Consider the following 22500-nt stretch of genomic DNA (forward strand, 5'->3'; position numbering starts at 1 on the left):
TTGTACTTTCTTTTCCGCTGACACTGAAATGTATTTTGCTTCCAATGCCTAAAACAACAGTTTCAACCAGTGATCATATACACCTGCTTGTGTTAGAGCTTGTTAGAGAGGAAATGTGGGCATTTTACTGTCAAATAACACTCCCAGGACCAATGAAATGAAGGTGGGAGAACTTTAGTGAGAGAAGAGGTTTGGGTCATAGTTTTTTCCCCAAAAAAGTAACATCGAAACATTTATAATCATATTTAAGAAATGTGTCCTGAGCATTGGAAACTATATATGCTTCTTATTTTACTTTGTCAGTAACATGCAGAACGCTTGCTGTGTATAAAGGGGTAAAAATCGAATCGCCCAATACTCACTTAGTTTGTTGAAGGTGACCATGGCAACCAAAATACACCCCTGGATCATATCCGGATACTTCATGAAAATGAGCAGCCACAGGAGATTACGGCACTGAGACGGTTCACTCACGGAGACGGTTACTCCAACCAAGTTAGGTCTGACGTGTAACTGATTGTAATTCTTGATTTGGACACGAGATGGCATCAGTACAACTCAAGTGTTTCTTCTCACCTCGGTGTCTAAAACATACTGACCTACTGATAGCTCTACTAAATTCCTGAGGTCACATACAGGCTTTTCTGCACAATAATAAAGCTTTAATGTTCTCCATATGCGACACACAGAGCAGCCTATTACAGGTCCTTGGCTGTTTGGAGGCAGGTAGCCGAGGGAATAATTGTACACTTTTTTAGTTGATCAAATAGTTATTTTTGAAATACAAAAAGACAATCCACTGTGAAACGATATGTGGTAGCCTGTCTGTGTAGCCGACTATACATATACTATGCTATAAAGCCCGGCTGATTTAAACATGCTTCCACAAGGACACTTGCGGTTGGAAAAACGTGTGCAAACAATGGTAGCTGATATCGACGTGGTCCCGTGGGATCTCAGTCGTGTCAGTACATGTGTCAGTACACATCAGCTCCGTCTGTGTATCTGAATCTGTTGACGGGGAAATGCCCTCGCGTCATTCTCGCGGATAGCAGGCATGACGGACTGCGAACGGGCGCGAGGCCTCCGATAAAGAATGTTCCACCTCTGCCGTCTCACACACGCAGCGCCGTCTCACACACGCGGCCCCGTCTCACGCACGCAGCGCTGGAATGTGCCAAGTGCACGGCTGCCATATCTGGAAATAACTGGCTACCAGGGTGAGCAACGGCCAGCGTTTTTTTACCTGTCAGTGTTTCAATCGTTCCTGCAGCTGGAAAAAAAAATGTCTGAACGTGATCCCAAAGATATCCTTCCTCTTGTCCTCCCTAGTTCCTTCCATGTGTTTCCTTCCCATTCCTGTCCTCTCTCCTCTCCCCAGGTCCCAGTCAGGTAGGAGGTTTGCTTCCCGCCAACATGGCTGGAATATCTCGAACCTCATCTTCCCTCCCAGATCCGCCGGTATTGATCTCTGTGTGGCTGGTGGCCTCTGGAACTGCCAGTCTGCCGTCCAGAAAGCTGACTTCATATCAGCCTATGCCTCCCACCTCAACCTTGACTTTCTTGAATTGAAACGTGGCTCTAACCAGAGAACACAGCCACCCCGGCTGCCCTTTCCTCTGCCTTCTCTTTTTCCCACACACCCAGAACCTCTGGCAGAGGAGGTGGCACAGGTCTCCTAATCTCATCCTCATGGAGATCTAGTGTCCTCTCCTCATCCCTCTCCTTCTCCTCTTTTGAATTTCATGTGGTTTCTGTTACTTTGCCATGCAAACTGTTTATTATTGTTGTTTATCGCCCCCGGGTCCTCTGGGGAACTTCTTGGATGAGATGGACATCCTCCTTAGCTCCTCACCAGACAATGACACCCCCCTGATCCTCCTGGGTGACTTCAATCTCAACTCAGGGTCCACCCAGTCTACCTTTCTCTCCCTCCTTTCTTCTTTTGACCTTACCCTCACTCTTTCCCCTCCCACCCACAAAGCAGGCAACCTTCTTGACCTCATCTTCACAAGGAGCTGCACAACAACCAACCTCTCTGTAACACCACTCCATATATCTGACCACTCCTTCATCTCTTTTTCTCTTCCACTCTCCTCTAACACCCGTCCATTGCTCCCACCATCCACTGTCACCTGTCGGCGGAACACTGTCACCTGTCTACCTCCACCCTCTCGTCTACAATCCTCTCCTCCCTACCATCTGTGGAGTCTTTCTCTCGACTGTCTACCGATGATGCGGCTACAACTCTCATGTCCTCCCTCTCATCTTCCTTTGACTCTCTGTGTCCCCTCACCACCAAATTAGCTTGCCCCCCCCCAGTCCTTGGCCTACATCAGTCAGTGATGTCACAAACAATCTCCACGGGGCAGGGGCAAAGGGATCTCAATCAACCCTTTGAAGACGACTTGTCAGCAATACTCTCCAGTATTTTTGCTCTCCTAAAAAATGGGTGGTCTGATACCAAAGGTGCTATGTTGTAAGGAGTTTAACACATCTAGATGTAGAAACCAGGAAATAAAAGCAGAAATTCTGAACTCTATCATGTTCATTTAAAAAAAAAAAAATTTGGGAGGGGACTGTATTCTTAACCCTCCTATTATGTTTGAGTTCAGTTTGAGATCACTGACTCAGTGTTTGACATCAAAAAAAAAAAAACAGTTAATCTTTTTTTATATTGATACTGTATGATTTTTCTTTGTGAATGATTCTGGTGGCACTTTCTCATACAGCGGCCTAACTTTCACTTTCTGTTCCTTAGTCCCTAATATGAGATGTTTCTCACAGATTTTTCATATTTCTGGATAAAAGGCTAGTAATGTGGGAGACGATAAGAAGGTAACATACTACATGTCAAAAGTTTTTCCATTTGACCCCAAATGTAAAACCGGTCATAAAGTCTAAAGATAATAGGAGGGTTAAAAGAGGAAATCACACAATTTCCCCCACTTTGCCGAGAACCCTCTTTTCACTCTGAAAACGGTACGCACCTCGTTGCTGCCCCCTATGGGTAACACCATGTCACTGCAGCCTGCAGCCGAGAGGAGTCGGTTTGTGCTCCAAGTGCGGCTGGCTCATCCGCCCAAACGTTTCCTTTATTTCTGTGGTTTCTTTCAAACGGTTTAATTTTCTTGTGTAGATTTATTGATGGCTTGAAGGCAAAGCAATTATGCATACTGTCACCTGGCGTTGTGGAGTGGGATACAGATTAAGGTCAGATTTTAATCCCTAACCCAGTGATATAATATGCAAACTAAAAAAAAAAAAAAAATCTATAAAGAAGCGATTTCTGTGAAACAAGGTAAAACTTTTACCACAATACCCTGCCCCCTCTGTTGTTCTCCATATGTTCTAAAAATATATCAAACAGGCTTGACAGTTTTGGTGTCTTACTGTAAAAAGATAAGAACGTATTCGCTCTGGTTCATTTTACGATGTTCCCAACTAGACCAAAATAAACCATAAAGGTTTTAAAAACACAAACTTGTAAAGAGATTTTAACTCGAAAAGATATTTCTGAAACCCTTGTGATTCCTCTCGGTAAGGGCAGTATTTTAATATGAAATAAGTGTAAAATAGAGACAGATAAAACACACGACGCGGTCGCCCTGGCTCTGACAGTGATGTAAGCAGTCCTCACTGTGCCGCATGGTGGTTTATGAAGGGCCGTCAGGGTACAATGTCTTTAGCCTCGGAACAATCTACTGCAAGAGTTACACATTACTGATCGCTTTGCTTTATATTTTTTACAGGGAGCAACACTTATTGTTCTCCATTGTGCAGTCATGCGCACAGACCAACGAACAGAGCTGAGCATGTCAAGATCGGCGCCGTGGCCTTGAAAAGCCTATAAAACTGCCGATGATCCCCTTGTCTACAAAAATAATCTTATCGTAAATACAGACCATTCTTTTTGGTCTACACAAACTAAATAAAGAGCTTATTATACAAGACAAAAGGTAAGATGAATGAAAAAATAGATCGCAAAACTATGATGAAATCTTAATACAGTCTGAGAGCATGTGATATAACTACAGGCATTGCAGGTGAAAAGAGACTTTAAAGTAGATGAAGTAGTTTTTCTGCAGCTCCGATGTTCCCTGCAGCTAAAGATATTGCCCGTACAGAGAAATCCATATAAGCATTTTTTAATGGCTTGATGGTGCAAAGTAAAACTGCATGAAGACAAATATAGAAATGTATATTATCATAAATTCAACACATATAGTCAATACGAAAAAAGATCGCAGTTGAAAGGAAACTACAGACTGCATGACTGCAAGGAGGGAATACCCTCTGTCCTAATACTGATGCTGAAGATATGAAGGAGGAAGTTATATTCGCGTACTCCGTTTTCATTGGAGAAGAGTCTAGTCATCCCACGTGCGCGCGGAAAGGGGCCGCACACTACAGACCTTTATAAACACTGAGAAACTGTCAGGAGCTGAAACTCGAGACGAGTAACAGAGCGGACAAGCAAGACCGAAGCTCAGGGAGCCGGCTGCATTCGTTTATTTCATGGTAGGGTTAAATCTTTTTTTTTTTTTCAGTAATAAACTAGTTCTAGCCTAGGTGTCATATTATCAAACCTATGTCTAATTACGCTAAAACTCACTACTTTGGAACAAGAGTTAACTTGTACAAAAAGCCCAATTTTGTAAAGGCATTGTTTTATATTTTCTATGATTGGGCACGTGAAAGACATTTTGTGTGTATCACTACTGTGATAATTGTTGCCAAGCAACCCATACTGTGTACTTACGAACTTAATGAAGATGTGAACCGCGAACATAAAAAAAGTGCTAGCAAAATGTACGTACAGTGAAACTGTGATTTAAATGTGTTTATTGTAAATTCCACGTCTTTATATTGCCCTTAACTGCACTGATGTGAACATTACATATAGCTATTTTTTGACTCGCCTATCCGTTAATGTCCACAGCTTCCCGGAAATAACTTCAGTCGTTCTGTTTGTGGGTAGATGTCGATTCCACTCCGCAGAAATTCCCCGCTCAGCATTTGTGACAAGTGGGAATGCAATGCTGTGAAATGCACGTTATTTCGTGAATACATTTTTCCCGACTTTTACAACACTCTTTTTTTAAATCCAGGCCTATTTGTTTGTTCGTGTCCCTGCACATGGCCCCTGACTGCGCTGAATCAAACCGCATTCCTTCTTGTTCTTAAAGAAATGACGCTGCAGACGATAAGAAGTTTTAAGATGGAGCTGGAGGGTCCAGATGACGCGGTGTACTGCGGCGGCGAGGCGCTGTCCGGTCTGGTGGTGTTGGAGCTGAACCGCGAAGTCAGGGTGCGCTCGCTGAAGCTCCAGGGTCGCGGCATGGCGACTGCGCACTGGCTGGAGAACCGCAGCGTGGGCATGAACACCGCGTACAACGACTACACCTCCAAAGAAACGTACTTCAGGAAGAGAATGCATCTCATCCGAGGTCAGTGTAACCCCCCCCCCCCCCACACACACACCACATCCCTAAAAAACCTGACCCCTCTTACCCCACATCCCTAAAAAACCTGACCCCACTCACCCCACATCCCTAAAAAACCTGACCCCTCTCACCCCACATCCCTAAAAAACCTGACCCCACATCCCTAAAAGACCTGACCCCTCTCACCCCACATCCCTAAAAGACCTGACCCCTCTCACCCCACATCCCTAAAAGACCTGCCCTTCAACTGTAGTTCCCACTGTTGTTCACTACTTCTCAATCATGCTCTTGAGAGCACTAAGTACTTTGTCAGATTGGCCCAGTTGTCATGCATGAATAAGTGGTTGTGGGGTGATTGTGGGCTCATAACTGCAAACAAACAAATTTAACTACTAACTATAGTTAAGTGTAGTTTTTAACTGCTAACTATTAGATGCTAACCATGAACAAAACCCAGAAAATATTATTTGTTTCTGGTCGACTCCTGCTATCTTGAGTTTGGATTATTCGGCCTCACATTTGTGACCGAGCCGCTTGAAACTATTGATTTCTTTTGAACAGCTTACATGGAGAAAGCAGTGCACACAACTCTAAAACAAATAAGCAGCAGGGTCAAAGTAAACGGTGATGTGGCTGTGTGTTCTATTTATACTTTGGGACTGTTAAACATAAATAGTTTGCAGGCAAAACATTGGGGTATGCCCTAGTTTATTCATCTTGAGTGTTCATTGAACGGGCTCCAAAAATGAAGAATTGAGCTGCAATGCTCAACACAGCTCGTGCTGCGCCAAAATGCACGTTTTCACTCTGCTCCGTTTTCACAACACCATGCCCGAATTTCAGAAGGACACGAATCAGTCTGCCTGCAGACGGACGGCGTGTGTGACATGCCGGAGCTGGAGAGGTGGCTGTATGTAGGTCATAAGGGATCTGGGCAATACAAACACGGTATTTAATATTTAACCCGCAATGTCAGCCACACAGGGCGCTGTGCCCAGTGCAAGGGGACAGGTGGACTCAATCCACACTTAACTGTGTTGAAGGTGGACAAATGTATTACTGCTCAGAAACGGCAATATTTCAATCAGAAGTTTTTTTTTTAAACAATGTGGCCTTGGAGCTGTACACTCAGTGAGCACTTTTTAGGTAGACCTGTACACCAGCTGGTTAATGCTAATATTTTATCAGACAATCAAGTGGCAGCAACTAAATGCATAAAAGCATGCAGATGTGGTCAAGAGGTTCATCTTTTTTTCAGACCAAATGTCAGAATGGGGAAGAAATGTGATCTAAATTACATTACATTACATTAATGGCATTTGGCAGACGCTCTTATCCAGAGCGACGTACAGTTGATTAGGCTAAGCAGGAGACAATCCTCTCCTGGAGCAATGCAGGGTTAAGGGCCTTGCTCAAGGGCCTAACGGCTGTGCAGATCTTATTGTGGCTACACCGGGGATCGAACCACCGACCTTGAGGGTCCCAGTCATGTACCTTAACCACTACAGGCTGCTTTTATAGAAACAGATTCTGACATGTATCCAGCTTGAACTCCCTAACCTCATGAAAACGACCAGAGAGCAGTTTTATTTTTATTTTCATTTTTTACGATTATTACATCACATTACATTTAGCAGATGATCTTATCTAGATAATCTTTTATGCAGAAGAGTACCTCTGAACACACAATGTGTCAAACCTCTAAGTGGATAGGCTACAGCAGCAGAAGACCGATAAGTTTAAAAATAAGTCTAATGAATACCTAATAAACTCACTGAGTGTATATAATATATTTTCTTTCCTTCTGTTACTCTGTGAAGCACCTTAAGAACAGTCTTAGAAAAGCACTATAAAAATAAAATGCATTTGAATTGTATTGAATGAGCAGAATATTAATAATTTTCCCGGGGTGTGCTCACAGTAGGTAATGCAGGTGTATTTTTAAAGCGTTAAAGTTATTTTTACAGACAGAGGAAACGCTCTCTCTCATCTTATTCCAAATATTTCATATTCGTTCAGTCCCATTGGCTGAGAAGCAGGGAAACGTGACAATGTGTGGCTATGGAGTGACCTGGTTAGCAGCCTATGGTTCTGTCTCAGTAGTGACCTGGTTAGCAGCCTATGGTTCTGTCTCAGTAGTGACCTGGTTAGCAGTCTCTGGTTCTGTCTCAGTAGTGACCTGGTTAGCAGTCTCTGGTTCTGTCTCAGTAGTGACCTGGTTAGCAGCCTATGGTTCTGTCTCAGTAGTGACCTGGTTAGCAGCCTATGGTTCTGTCTCAGTAGTGACCTGGTTAGCAGTCTCTGGTTCTGTCTCAGTAGTGACCTGGTTAGCAGTCTCTGGTTCTGTCTCAGTAGTGACCTGGTTAGCAGTCTCTGGTTCTGTCTCAGTAGTGACCTGGTTAGCAGCCTATGGTTCTGTCTCAGTAGTGACCTGGTTAGCAGTCTCTGGTTCTGTCTCAGTAGTGACCTGGTTAGCAGTCTCTGGTTCTGTCTCAGTTGTGACCTAGTTAGCAGCCTATGGTTCTGTCTCAGTAGTGACCTGGTTAGCAGTCTCTGGTTCTGTCTCAGTAGTGACCTGGTTAGCAGTCTCTGGTTCTGTCTCAGTAGTGACCTGGTTAGCAGTCTCTGGTTCTGCCTCAGTAGTGACCTGGTTAGCAGTCTCTGGTTCTGCCTCAGTTGTGACCTGGTTAGCAGTCTCTGGTTCTGTCTCAGTAGTGACCTGGTTAGCAGTCTCTGGTTCTGTCTCAGTAGTGACCTGGTTAGCAGTCTCTGGTTCTGCCTCAGTTGTGACCTGGTTAGCAGTCTCTGGTTCTGCCTCAGTTGTGACCTGGTTAGCAGTCTCTGGTTCTGTCTCAGTAGTGACCTGGTTAGCAGCCTATGGTTCTGTCTCAGTAGTGACCTGGTTAGCAGTCTCTGGTTCTGTCTCAGTAGTGACCTGGTTAGCAGTCTCTGGTTCTGTCTCAGTAGTGACCTGGTTAGCAGTCTCTGGTTCTGTCTCAGTAGTGACCTGGTTAGCAGCCTATGGTTCTGCCTCAGTAGTGACCTGGTTAGCAGTCTCTGGTTCTGCCTCAGTAGTGACCTGGTTAGCAGTCTCTGGTTCTGCCTCAGTTGTGACCTGGTTAGCAGTCTCTGGTTCTGCCTCAGTTGTGACCTGGTTAGCAGTCTCTGGTTCTGTCTCAGTAGTGACCTGGTTAGCAGCCTATGGTTCTGTCTCAGTAGTGACCTGGTTAGCAGCCTATGGTTCTGTCTCAGTAGTGACCTGGTTAGCAGTCTCTGGTTCTGCCTCAGTTGTGACCTGGTTAGCAGTCTCTGGTTCTGTCTCAGTTGTGACCTGGTTAGCAGTCTCTGGTTCTGTCTCAGTAGTGACCTGGTTAGCAGTCTCTGGTTCTGCCTCAGTTGTGACCTGGTTAGCAGTCTCTGGTTCTGTCTCAGTTGTGACCTGGTTGGCGGTCTCAGTGGCTGTGGCTGGGCAGGGGGGATGTTTGTGTTTTTAAAGATTTTGGAGCACCGTGCCATTCAACGCCCCCAGGTAAATATTATATCTGGGTAACAGGCTGCTTTTATAGAAACAGATTCTGTCATGTATCCAGCTTGAACTCCCTAACCTCATGAAAACGACCAGAGAGCAGTTTTATTTTTATTTTTAATTTTTTACGATTATTACATCACATTACATTTAGCAGATGATCTTATCTAGATAATCTTTTATGATTATTGCATAACATTTAGCAGATGATCTTATCTAGACTTTAAAAAAAGATTATTACATGCCATTTAGCAGATGATCTTATATATATATATATATATATATATATATATATATAGTGACTTATATCAGTGAAACATGGACGGATTTACCTGAGCCACAATGTCACACCTGGCACAGTAACATCACCAAACCTTCAGTGCAACTTAACTATGCACAACTGTAACTATAACAACAACCAAAGTACACGTTCTAAATATAGACCAAATCCATAACCAGCGGTGAAGAAGACTCAAACATAAGAAAGAAACATAAAACCATAAAGGTATTACATAAAACCATAAAAATAGCGCAGCCTGAAAAGGTGGGAATGGCAATAGGTGGGGATGGGAGAGGAACCAATGTGCAGAATAAAGAGTTGGCTCGTCAGTGTGTGTTGGAAGATAGCCAATGATTATAAGAAGATATACTTCATTGAACCCTGTGGGGTAATCTGTCCTCTGCATTTGAAAAATCCTAGTTACCTAGGAGCAGTGGGCAGCCACAGTGCAGCGCCCGGGCAGCAATGTGGGGTTAAGGGCCTTGCTCAAGGGCCCAACGGCTGTGCGGATCATTTATTGTGGCTAGACCGGGATTCGAACCATCGACCTTGTGGCTCCCAGTCGTGTGCCTAAGCTGCAGGCTGTCTACACAATGATTTCACAAACCCTGGGCCCCTTGGGGGGTGCGTTCCAGCAGCGTGTGGCCAGGACAAGCAGCACTATGCCTGGGAGAGGCAACAAGGGAGGCCGGCTGAGCCAGTGTTGAGTACTGGGAGGCGTGGGCAAGGCTACAGTCCACCATCCAGCATGAGATGTCCCTCAGTCACCTGAGGTCCGGAGTGAGACCTGAGCATCCGACTGAGGGAGGGCGGGCAAACGCTCAGTCTCCAGCATGGAAATGGTGTGATAGGCCCAAGAGACTTTGTGTAAAGGGAAAAGATGAGTGGGCCAAGTAGGGAGCCTTGGGGAACACCTGTAGAAAGGACATGAGATAAGCCACCATCACAGGAAACCCTAAAAGACCCCAAAGAAATTAAGGATTCAGTCAACTGCTAGTATTATTATTATTATTATTATTATTATTATTATTATTATCATCCCATTCATGAAAACAAGAAGTGTTCCTTAAGTTCAGTCTTCAGGGGTATACAGTGTAATTACTGTACAAAACAATGCTGATGCCAATAGCAATAACAGTCATAGGCATAATGCAGGTTCAGTAGCTCCCAAAGTCTACCAACGTTTACCCCACTCACTCACACACAAACAAAAACTGTCAGACACACACACACACACACAAGCACATGTACATGCACATCCACACGTACACCCATTATACACCCAAACACCAGCGTTCGGGGAAAGATCAGATTCTTTCTAGGCACGCCCTGATCTGCCTGTGTGTCTGAATGAGCCCTCAGGCCACAGCTGAGGGTGCTGTTTAGTTCACTTAGCACGGGAAGATAGCATTGGAATTCAGGATAATTCCTAAAATGGGCTACACATGAACAAAGTCATGCTGGTCAGATATATATAAACATCTTATCAGTTAATTTTGTGATGTCAGACCAACCTCCAGGGGCCTGTGTCAGGGAGCAGGGTTACTGAGTTAGCTGGATAACTGCACTGAGTAAAACCCACAAAGCAGGATTACTGAGTTAGCTGGATTACTGCACTGAGTAAAAACCACAAAGCAGGATTACTGAGTTAGCTGGATAACTGCACTGAGTAAAACCCACAAAGCAGGATCACTGAGTTAGCTGGATAACTGCACTGAGTAAACGCCACAAAGCAGGATTACCGAGTTAGCGCAACTCAGTTATCCAGCTAACTCTGTAATCCTGCTTCATGATACAGACCCCAGCTCACCCTGAACTGGTAACAATCTCATTTCCATGGTTAAACACACCGCTTATTAACACTTATTAACTCACTTAACTGTAATAACTTAACGATGATGTGTCATCAGCAATCAGATAATCTGTCCTACTTGGCTGATTACAGTTTTTAAGATACATTCACAACCTTTTACAATATTGTGTGCCAGACAACCCAGACCACAGTGTTCGCTCAAACAGATGCGACGTCACAAACCTTTGTTTTCCTCTGCATTGCAAATTACAGCATGTTTAAAAAAGTGCTTTTCCAAACACTACTGCTGTATCTACTATCCCTGGCAATAAAATAAAAAAAAGTAATGTATTTACATTTATGATTATGTAACCCATAATACGCTGTGCATGTGCTGCAGAAGAACATGAGGTCCGGGGCGTGGGAAGGCGGTGTGATGTCAGAGCCTGGAGTCGCTAAACCTCCATGTAAGTGCCATATACGCTGGTACATGCGCTGACAGGGAGGGGCACGGACCCAGGGACTGCAGGATGACCTAACGCCCTTTCGCACCGCGCGGCTGCCCGGTCTCGGCTGCGGTCGGATGCACATTTGGTCATGCCACAGGGACGTGTGAAGGCGGGGGGGCGGATGATTGGTGCAGAGGAAATGGCACCCCGGCGGTCAGCAGGACAGTGACGTGGTCTCCTCCCAAACCCCGCTCCTGGAGGTTTTCATTTCAACCCCAATTGTGCACGGCTGCTAATTAGCGGCTGAACGAGATCGCTTGCTGTTGAACGACGTGCTCTCGTGTCGGTGCGGAGCGAAGGTAGATATCCAGGAACAGGTCTGGAGGTCGTGGACGGGGATGCCTTCTCTGGAGGTCACCTCGGACACCTGCGGCAGGTGAGGGAGGAACCAGGAAATGGGAGAGAAAGTGTACGCTCATTGTGTGGAGACAGAGAACGGCCATTGGTGACTACAGCTCATAACGGGAGGGACTTATGAGTAGTCATGTGCATTATCTTTGCAGATGGCAGTGCTGCCATTTAGTTGTACCATAAGTCCAGTAATTTATTTTAGGTCCTAATATCATTAAGATTATGTGTCTGTGGTTTTACGCACTAAAATCAATCTGCAGTTATACATGTGCATTCTCCAGCAGCTCTTATGGGCTTTACCAAGAAAGCTCAATGTCAATGAACACTCACACTCACCGAGCACTTTATTAGGTATTTATTAGACTTATTTTTCAGACCTCTACTGCTTTGGCTTATCCACTTGTAGTTATGATGCGCTGTGTGTTCAGAGATGCTCTTCTGCACACCACTGATGTAATGTGTGGTTATTTGTTACTTTGACCAGTCTGGCCCTTCTCCTCTGACGTCTCTCATAAACGAGGCATTTCTGTCTGCAGAACTGCTGCTCACTGGAATTTTGGTTAGTTTTTTGCACAATTCTGTGCAAACTCTAGAGACCAGTGAGTGTGAAAATCCCAGATCAGCAGTTTCTGAGATACTCAAACCACCCTGCCTGCCACCGACAATCATTCCACGGTCAAAGTCACTTAAAGCACATTTTTTCCCCATTCTGATGGTTGATGTGAACATTAACTGAAGCTCCTGACCCGTATCTACATGACTGTTTGCATTGCACTGCTGCCACAGGATTGGCTGATTAGATAATCACAGGAATAAGTGGGTGTAATAAAGTAAAACTGTTCCTAATAAAGTGCTCGGTGAGTGTATGTTGATTGGCCGAGCACGGTCTGTGCCGAGCGCTGGGATTGGTTCCCTCCACAAGGTGGGCCGGGCTGAGGCAAAGCAGCATATCATTCTGATATCAGAACTTCCCGACAGTCCAATTGGCTCATTTAAATGCACATTTTCTTCATACGGATTGCGTTGATTTATTTGGGGACTGCACGTTTGAATACTTTTACAGTGGTTTTATAGCACCTTCAACTCCTTTATAATCCACATAGCAAGGTCATTTTCCACAGTATAGGACCTCTGATGACCACGTACAGGTCCTTGTACATGTCTCCAGCAACCGGCTGCTGCCTGGTATAACCGGTGATTCCAGTGAATACTGAGTCTGGGTCTCTGAGAAGTTCAGTCCAGGGTGCACTCCATGCAGAATGTTCCCTGGTGGTTTGCCTTGAACTCTGCACCAACATGGCTCGATTTCTGTTTACAGCTGAAACGGATTGCAACATGTGGCACTGGCCTTATGGCGGACCCCGCTGGCCGGGAGGGGAAACAGGACCGCTGTAAACAGTAAACCTGCGATATTTGGTTGGGCAACGCTGTGCAAAGCATTCTGGGGCATGACCTTGCACCAAGGACACGCCTGACATCATGCAGTCGCAAGTCTCGAGCACACGCCTGACATGTGTACCTGGTGTGAGATCAGTCTCTGTGTCCTGTCAAATATTACTGTCCTTTCACACAATGTAGCACAATTAAGCAAGCCGGCTCAGGCGAAGTAGGTCATGAACCTGACCCTCATAACCCGCGCGCGTTTCATATATGATCCAGCAGAGGGCGGGCTATAACAGCCTAGTACACAGCTTTGGCTAGATCTGAGTCCAGTCCTTTGAAAAGCACATTAAGAAGACAATATAATGACATTAGGCCAACTGCAGTAGACAATATTGCGAAGTTTTCCCAGTATGCGTAATCGTCACACCAATGAAATGCAATCACTCTCACAATCTTATGAAATCGTTAAACGTGGTGCCAATATTAATATGTCGCAGTGGCCATGCCTTTTGTAGCATGGGGTAACTGGTATGTACCACATGATTAATCCCAGAAAAAACATGTTTTTGCTCGAACACACTGCAGCTACGTAAGACGATACCTTAAGTGCGCAAGGGAATTTTCTTTGAATCGTGTTAATTAGGTTAACTACCAACCACTTTTGTTTGTGTCATGAATAAGAATTAACTACTTTTAATGAATAAGTGTTACATTTTACATTTACATTTTAGTCATTTGACAGACGCTTTTAATCCAAAGGGATTTACAAGTGCATAGGTTCTTCCACAAGTTAAAACATCAAATCCATAACTAGTAAAATACACGAGGGCAGTTTTTTGTTTAAAAGAAAAAAAAGTTTTGTTGAGTGATAAATACTATGTAATTTCAATGTATGCGGGGTGTCAAGTTATGAACGTTGAGTGTTTTTGTTTATTTTTAAATCTACGTGAGTTGTGTTGCGTGAGTCATTTTAAAAAATGCTGTGTCGCAGTACAGGTAGAAAACGTCGTTGTGAAGCAGTTACATCAGAAGCGCCTGAAGCTTGTTTGTGTGCTTGTGAGAACAAAACGAGCAATCGATTATCCTACTGCACCAGCCCAAAATGTCCATACCCAAGTCTTATTAACAACAGTGCTGGTAACAAGGCTTATGTAATAATTTTGGAGTACCGCCCCACTGACATCGGTAGGCTACTTAAGGAGTTTGCACATGCAACTTAGCTAAAACAAGTCTTGTGAAGTGACACGCCATGCATCTTAAAATAAACTGCCAGCCTGGTGTTAAATAGTAACGCCGAAAGTAAATCGCATCTGTACATTTGAAATTATGACCAGAGGGATGATTTTCGAAAAGCTTAAAAAGTTTTACGTCGTATTCGACTCCCGGGAATGTGACACGCCGCCCGTGTTCAGCAATGGAGACTTGGTGACTGGCAGGGTGGTGCTGGAGTTTACGGGTGAGAGCAAAATAGAGTCGCTCAAGCTACGAGCACAAGGTTTTGCCAACGTGCGATGGACCGAATGTCGGACGGCCGGCTCCAGCAGCGCATACACGCAGACCTACAGCGACGAGGTGGACTACCTCACCCTGAACGAGGCGCTTTTGCAGTCAGGTTGGTTCATTCAAAAGCTGCAGGGAACGGCGCGTGCTTCTGAGCCACAGTACTGGGCCGTTCCCCTGGCGCGGTTATTGATCAATGAAGGAGACACAAAAAAAAAAAAAAAACGTCGTTAGTTTGGCTTTGCTTTGTACCTTTGCTCCGATAGCAAATAGTTGGCAACTTTGTAGCGTCTTGGCACATTAATATACACGGTTAGACTGGTTCATATGAAAGTTGATTATCAGTTGCATCAGACATCCAAGCGTTTTACTGACAGTGCAGTTTGCAAATGCAGAATACCTCTTCACATTCAAGTAGTGCATTTAAAACAAAACTTGCATCTAACCTGGAAACCTCGAGTCTCGTTTGTGTTTTACAGTGATTAGTCGTAGTCTACAGTGATCACAACTGAGAATGGTGGTGACTAGAATCGTGTCTTGGGAATTGTTTTAATGAAATTCAAATCAAGTTTTGAAAAACTGGGGGCCAGTGTATGCACGTGTGAGACCAGACCTTGCAGAAACGCAGGCGTCTTCTCCACACCTGTTCATGATCTGAATCCAAGTGTAAACTATTGTAGATTAACCGCTGTGAGTGAATGCATGTTCTCCGTTTCCACCCCCAGATAACGGTGATGTAACAGTCCTGCAAGCAGGCAGACATGAGTTCCCCTTCAGCTTCCAGCTTCCAGAGGAGTAAGTGCTGCAGAACAGACTCTTTCTGGTTTCACTGTTCATTTGGGTGAGGCACTGCTCAGCCCTGTTCCTGGAGGTCTCCCATCCTGTAGCTTTGCACTGCACACACATCCCTGATGTACATGCGTCCCTCCGTCCACAAACGTGAATATAATGCCGCAGTGTTTCCTCCATCTGAGGCATTTCCATGGCCTGAGCTGGGCTAAATGAGCGTGGACAGCCGTACCAATCGGTTCGCGATGAGTCGCTGCCGTCTAGCGTGCGTGTTTCTGCTCCCCCGACTGCATGCCTTCCGTCCTCCTGCTTGCCGCTGTTCTGCTTCATTTGCTGCGATCTGATTGGGCAGGACCCTGGTCACATCGTTTGAGGGGAAGCACGGCAGCGTGCGGTACTGGGTGGTGGTGAAGCTCCATCGGCCCTGGTCCACGGTCCGCAAGATCAAGAAGGAGTTCACCGTCATCCAGCCCATTGACATCAACACCCCTGCCTTGCTGGTACAGCCCGTTCAAACATGTCATCAACACCCCTGCCTTGCTGGTACAGTCCATTCAAACATGTCATCAACACCCCTGCCTTGCTGGTACAGTCCGTTCAAACATGTCATCAACAAAAATCTTACCTACTGTACCTTCAAGGAACTGGGATTGCAGCGATTAGGATGCAGGTAGAATCCCGGGGAGCTCCCGCCTCAGGTCCTCTGTAGCAGTGGTCCTGGAGAGCTGCAGCGCGTGGCTGCTTTTTGTTTTCGCCTTAATATCAGCAACCAATTCAGCCCAAGAAACCGGGTGAGGTGAGAAAACTGTAACCGATTTAAAACCCTGCTATTCCAGCCCCCCGTGTTGTTGTTGTGGATACGCTGCTCAGCGGCCCAGCATTCCTGAGATTCAGGATTTGGGGAGGATGATACGCTTTCCAGCCTCACGGTCTCAAGTTCCCATGACCGTGACTCCGAGGCGACCCTGCCAAGCCCCTCCCCCCCCCCCCATCGTGAGGCGGCCAATCACGCCGCTCCACACGTGCCGGCCGCCCTGGGCTTGGGCCCCGCCCCTCTGTGTGCAGCGGTGACAAACCGGTGCCTTAGCCGTGCGCCACCCTGCCATCCTGATTCACCGCTTTAATTGATCAAACAAGTGCTGAGTAAGGGCAAGAGCCAGCACACCCTGTACCTCTCCAGGGCCAGGAGTGAGGACCACTGCTCTATAGTCATCATTACAGTCAGTTAGGTGCATCTTCCAAACTCACTGCTGCCTTACTCCAAGAGGTGATGGCTGATGGCTGTGTCTGTGTGTGTGTGTGTGTCTGTGTCTGTGGTCTGTGCCTGTGGTCTGTGTCTGTGTCTGTGTGTGTGTCTCTGTGTCTGTGGTCTGTGTCTGTGGTATGTGGTCTGTGTGTGTGTGTGTGTCTCTGTGTCTGTGTGTGTGTCTCTGTGTCTGTGTGTGTATCTCTGTGTCTGTGTGTGTGTGTGTGTGTGTGTGTGTGTGTCTCTGTGTCTGTGTGTGTGTCTCTGTGTCTGTGGTCTGTGTGTGTCTGTGTCTGTGTCGGGCTCACTCTTGGCATGTCTCCACAGGCCCCGCAGGCCGGCACCAAGGACAAGATGGCGCGGGTTTGGTACCGCAATTTTGGCCAGGTGTCTGTGACTGCCAAGATCGATCGAAAGGGCTACACCCCAGGCAAGTGGCGAATTTGTGACGTCTATAAATGATGCCATGACCTGGGCAGGGCCAGGGTGCGCTGCAGATCTCATTTTTCTAACTTTATATGAAATGATCCCTTCCTCTCCCACGCGTCCTGCAGGAGAGGTGATCCCCGTTTTTGCTGAATTTGAGAACTCCACGTCCCGCGCCGTGGTGCCCCGGGCCTGCCTGACGCAGGTCCAGACCTTCATCGCGCGCGGCACCAGCAAGCAGAAGCGGTCGGTGGTGACGGAGCTGTGTGGCGGCGTGGTGCTGCCGCGCTCCCGGGAGTCCTGGCACGGCCACGCCCTCTCCATCCCGCCCGTCGGGCCCTCCATCCTGCACTGCCGCATCATCAGAGTGGAGTACATCCTGCTGGTGAGTCCCCCGTCCCGCCCCCGCATCGCCCCCGCCTGACCCCGCCCTGCCCCGCCCCGCCCCGCCCCGTCCTGACCCCGCCCCGTCCTGACCCGCCTGACCCCGCCCCGTCCTGACCCGCCCGCCCCCGTCCTGACCCGCCCGACCCCGCCCCGTCCTGACCCGCCTGACCCCGCCCCGCCCCGTCCTGACCCCGCCCCGTCCTGACCCCGCCCCGACCCCGCCCCGCCCCCCATACATTTTTACATTTTAGTCATTTGGCAGACGCTTTTAATCCAAAGCGACTTACAAGTGCATAGGTTCTACCATAAGTCAGAGCATCACATCCAGAAACTAGCAAAATACACAGGAAATGCTGTTCTAAACATAGTTGTCATTAGAAGTGCATTATTTTTTATTTTATTTATTTTTTTGGGGGGGGTTAGACAAGAATAGGGATATCAGAAAGGAGGGGCAGGGGAAATCAGGAGGGAGGACTAGGGTAGAGTTTGAAAAGGTGGGTTTTGAGTCTGCGTCGAAATAGGGGGAGGGATTCTGCTGTTCTGATAGTGGTAGGCAAGTCATTCCACCACTGAGGAACCAGAACGGAAAACAGGCGTGAACGTGCAGCTCGACCGCCAGGTGCACGTAGAGAGGGAACCGTAAGGCAACCAGAGCTGGCAGACTGGAGTGGTCTAGCTGGGGAGTAGGGAGTGATCAGGGATTGTATGTAAGGTGGGGCAGTCCCCTTAGCAGCCTGAAATGCCAACACTAGGGCCTTGAAACGGATGCGTGCGGCAATAGGAAGCCAGTGGAGGCCAATGAGAAGCGGAGTGACATGAGCCGACCTGGGCTGACTGGTGATCAGGCGGGCTGCAGAATTCTGGACCAGCTGGAGGGGCTTGATGGCACATGCTGGGAGACGGGCTAGGAGGGAGTTGCAGTAATCCAGGCGGGAAATGACGAGCGCCTGGACTAGGAGCTGGGTGGCTTTCTCAGTCAGGAGATGACGGATACGGCGTATATTATAAAGAAAGAACCTGCAGGTTCTGGCAGTGGAGGATACTTGTGGAGCCAGGGTGAGGCAGTTATCAAGAGTCACCCCAAGATTCTTTGCCATATAGGAGGAGGAAACTACAAAGTCCTCAACAGTCAATGAGAGGTCGATTGACGGAGAGGACTTAGCAGGGATGTAGAGAAGCTCAGTTCTGGCAAGGTTGAGCTTCAGGTGATGGGAAGTCATCCACGCAGAGATATCAGCCAAGCAGGCAGAGATCCGTGTGGTGATTTGGGTGTCGGGGGGGAAGGAAATGAAGAGTTGGGTGTCATCAGCGTAGGAATGATAAGAAAAGCCGTGGGAAGAGATAACAGAACCAAGAGACATGGTGTATAGCGAGAAGAGGAGAGGCCCAAGAACCGAGCCCTGCGGGACTCCAGTTCGTAGGGGGTGAGGGTCGGAGACTGCGCCCCTCCAAGTCACCTGGTAGGAGCGACCAGAGAGGTAGGAGGAAAACCAAGCGAGTGCAGAACCTGTGACACCCATCCCAGACAGCGACGAGAGCAGAATCTCATGGTTGAATGCATCAAAGGCGGCTGACAGGTCGAGGAAGATGAGGACAGAGGAGAGGGATTTTGCTTTAGCAGAGTGGAGTGCCTCAGTGACCACGAGTAGGGCAGTTTCAGTGGAGTGGCCACTCTTGAAGCCAGACTGGTTGGGGTCATGGAGATTGTTCTGGAGAAGATAAGTGGACAGTTGGGAGCAGACCGCCCGTTCCAGAGTTTTAGCGAGAAAGGGAAGAAGAGAGACAGGCCGGTAGTTGTTCAGGGCAGAGGGGTCAAGAGTAGGTTTTTTGAGCAGGGGAGTGACTCTGGCCCTCTTCAGGGAAGAGGGCACAGTGCCGGAAGAGAGGGAGGTGTTGATTAGAGAGGAGAGAAAAGGGAGAATGTCATCAGATATAGATTGTAGGAGGGGAGAGGGGAAGGGGTCAAGAGGACAGGTGGTTGGGCGGTGGGAAGTAAGGAGTTTCAGTGTGTCGGCGTCAGAGAGGGGAGAAAAGGAGGTTAGGGAGTTGGGGAGGGTAGGAGGGTCAGCAGGGGTGGAGGGTTGGGAGAAGGAATTGCGAATAGCATCGACCTTCTTTTCAAAGAAGGAGACAAAGTCATCAGGCGAGAGTGATGAGGGGGGTGGGGGGGGAGGGGGGGCCAGAAGAGAGGAGAAAGTTGAAAACAGTTTGCGGGGATTAGAGGCGGCCGCGTAAATTTTCGAGTGAAAGAAGGAAGATTTAGCTAGAGAGACAGAGGAATGGAAAGATGATAAGAGGGCATGGAAGGAAGCTATATCACTGGGGAGACAGGACCTTTTCCATTTTCTCTCCGCCGCCCGCAATTCGGTTCGGACAGCTCGTAGAGCATCAGAAAGCCAAGGACTGGTGGGGGAGGCCCGAGCTAGTTTGGTGGTGAGGGGACACAGAGAATCAAAGGAAGATGAGAGGGAGGACATGAGAGTTGCAGCCACATCATCGGGAGACAGTCGAGAGAAAGACTCCGCAGATGGTAGGGAGGAGAGGATTGTAGATGAGAGGGTGGAGGAAGACAGGTGGCGTAGGTTCCGTCGACAGGTGACAGTGGATGGTGGGAGAGATGGATGGGTTTTAGAGGAGAGTGGAAGAGAGAAAGAGATGAAGGAGTGGTCAGATATATGGAGTGGTGTTACAGAGAGGTTGGTTGTTGTGCAGCTCCTTGTGAAGATGAGGTCAAGAAGGTTGCCTGCTTTGTGGGTGGGAGGGGAAAGAGTGAGGGTAAGGTCAAAAGAAGAGAGGAGGGAGAGAAAGGTACACTGGGTGGACTCTGAGTTGAGGGTTGAAGTCACCCAGGAGGATCAGGGGGGTGTCATTGACAGGTGAGGAGCTGAGGAGGATGTCCATCTCATCCAAAATGTTCCCCAGAGGACCCGGGGGGCGATAAACAACAATAATAAAGTTTGCACGGCAGAGTAACAGAAACCGCATGAAATTCAAAAGAGGAGAAGGAGAGGGATGAGGAGAAGACACTAGATCTCCATGAGGATGAGATTAGGAGACCTGTGCCACCTCCTCTGCCAGAGGGAAAAAGAGAAGGCAGAGGAAAGGGCAGCCGGGGTGGCCGTGTTCTCTGGTGAGAGCCACGTTTCAGTTTCATCCTCAAATCTCACCCCCCCTCCCCCCCCCCCCCTTCCTTCTTGCAGGTGACTGTGGACCTACCTGGGGTATCCAAGCTGTCTCTGGAGCTGCCCCTGGTCATGGGCACCATCCCCCTGCACCCCTTCCGTAGCCACACCTCCAGCGTTAGCTCCCAGTACAGTCTTGACCCAGAGTGGCTACGCATGGTCGCCCCGGACCAGCCTGAGTGTGAGTGCTCTCTCCCCCCCCCCATCACCAGGCTGAATGCCACTCATCCTGGGCTCAGTCCAATCACTTCTTTTTCTCCTCTCTCTTTCTTTTACTCGCTCCTGTCCCGGGAATCGCTCGAGGTCCGCCATCGTTAAGGACATTCCGACCCGTTAAATGTTCCTTGTAGGAGCTGAAAGTAAAATGGGTCCACCTCTCCCCATCTGCTGCGCGTCTGCCACGTCTGTAACTGATCTGCTGCGCATCTGCCACGTCTGTCACTGACGCTTCCGACTGCGTTTTGAAGGAGCGAGGACCTTCTGTGTGCCAAATCCACGCGTTCCTCCTCTCCTCTTTTTATAACCTCTTTTTCTGGCCTCTCCGATGGGTGGAATGACTGACTGAGTATAAATGACTGACTGAGTGTAAATGACTGATTGAGTGTAAATGACTGAGTGTAAATTACTGACTGAGTGTAAATGACTGACTGAGTGTAAATGACTGATTGAGTGTAAATGACTGATTGAGTGTAAATGACTGAGTGTAAATGACTGACTGAGTGTAAATGACTGACTGAGTGTAAATGACTGAGTGTAAATGACTGACTGAGTGTAAATGACTGAGTGTAAATGAGTGACTGAGTGTAAATGACTGAGTGTAAATGAGTGACTGAGTGTAAATGACTGACTGAGTGTAAATGATTGAGTGTAAATGACTGAGTGTAAATGACTGACTGAGTGTAAATGACTGACTGAGTGTAAATGACTGAGTGTAAATGACTGACTGAGTGTAAATGACTGACTGAGTGTAAATGACTGAGTGTAAATGACTGACTGAGTGTAAATGACTGAGTGTAAATGACTGACTGAGTGTAAATGACTGACTGAGTGTAAATGGCTGAGTGTAAATGACTGACTGAGTGTAAATGACTGACTGAGTGTAAATGACTGAGTGTAAATGACTGACTGAGTGTAAATGACTGAGTGTAAATGACTGACTGAGTGTAAATGACTGAGTGTAAATGAGTGACTGAGTGTAAATGACTGACTGAGTGTAAATGATTGAGTGTAAATGACTGAGTGTAAATGACTGACTGAGTGTAAATGACTGACTGAGTGTAAATGACTGAGTGTAAATGACTGACTGAGTGTAAATGACTGACTGAGTGTAAATGACTGAGTGTAAATGACTGACTGAGTGTAAATGACTGAGTGTAAATGACTGACTGAGTGTAAATGACTGACTGAGTGTAAATGGCTGAGTGTAAATGACTGACTGAGTGTAAATGACTGACTGAGTGTAAATGACTGACTGAGTGTAAATGACTGACTGAGTGTAAATGACTGAGTGTAAATGACTGACTGAGTGTAAATGACTGACTGAGTGTAAATGACTGACTGAGTGTAAATGACTAAAAGCAGAGTGGTGGGTGCTGCTGAATCATGGAGGGCCCAGCGCCTGCAGGTACCAATTCGCAACCAGAGAGGAGGGAATTAATTGGTGAAATCAGCAGGTGTAGCGG

At 47.1% G+C, this 22500-nt stretch overlaps 1 protein-coding gene across 3 annotated transcripts in view; it reads left to right on the top strand.

The window, feature by feature from the left end:
• The first annotated feature begins 4404 nt into the window (after nucleotides 1-4404).
• Nucleotides 4405-22500, top strand: part of LOC133128744 (arrestin domain-containing protein 2-like) — a 19758-nt gene continuing 1662 nt past the window's right edge. Inside the window, exons 1-7 of one of the 3 annotated variants that reach the window (XM_061242485.1) lie at nucleotides 4405-4521; nucleotides 5190-5450; nucleotides 15514-15583; nucleotides 15930-16077; nucleotides 17151-17253; nucleotides 17378-17634; nucleotides 20837-20999. In XM_061242485.1, coding sequence (XP_061098469.1) covers nucleotides 5192-5450; nucleotides 15514-15583; nucleotides 15930-16077; nucleotides 17151-17253; nucleotides 17378-17634; nucleotides 20837-20999 — 1000 coding nt within the window. In that variant the 5' untranslated portion in view covers nucleotides 4405-4521; nucleotides 5190-5191. Of the gene's footprint in view, nucleotides 4522-5189; nucleotides 5451-14314; nucleotides 14901-15513; nucleotides 15584-15929; nucleotides 16078-17150; nucleotides 17254-17377; nucleotides 17635-20836; nucleotides 21000-22500 lie in introns of those variants that run through there. The other 2 variants (XM_061242484.1, XM_061242486.1) reach the window with 2 other exon arrangements.

The sequence above is a fragment of the Conger conger genome, chromosome 5 (genome assembly GCF_963514075.1).
Source record: "Conger conger chromosome 5, fConCon1.1, whole genome shotgun sequence".
NCBI lineage: Eukaryota > Metazoa > Chordata > Actinopteri > Anguilliformes > Congridae > Conger > Conger conger.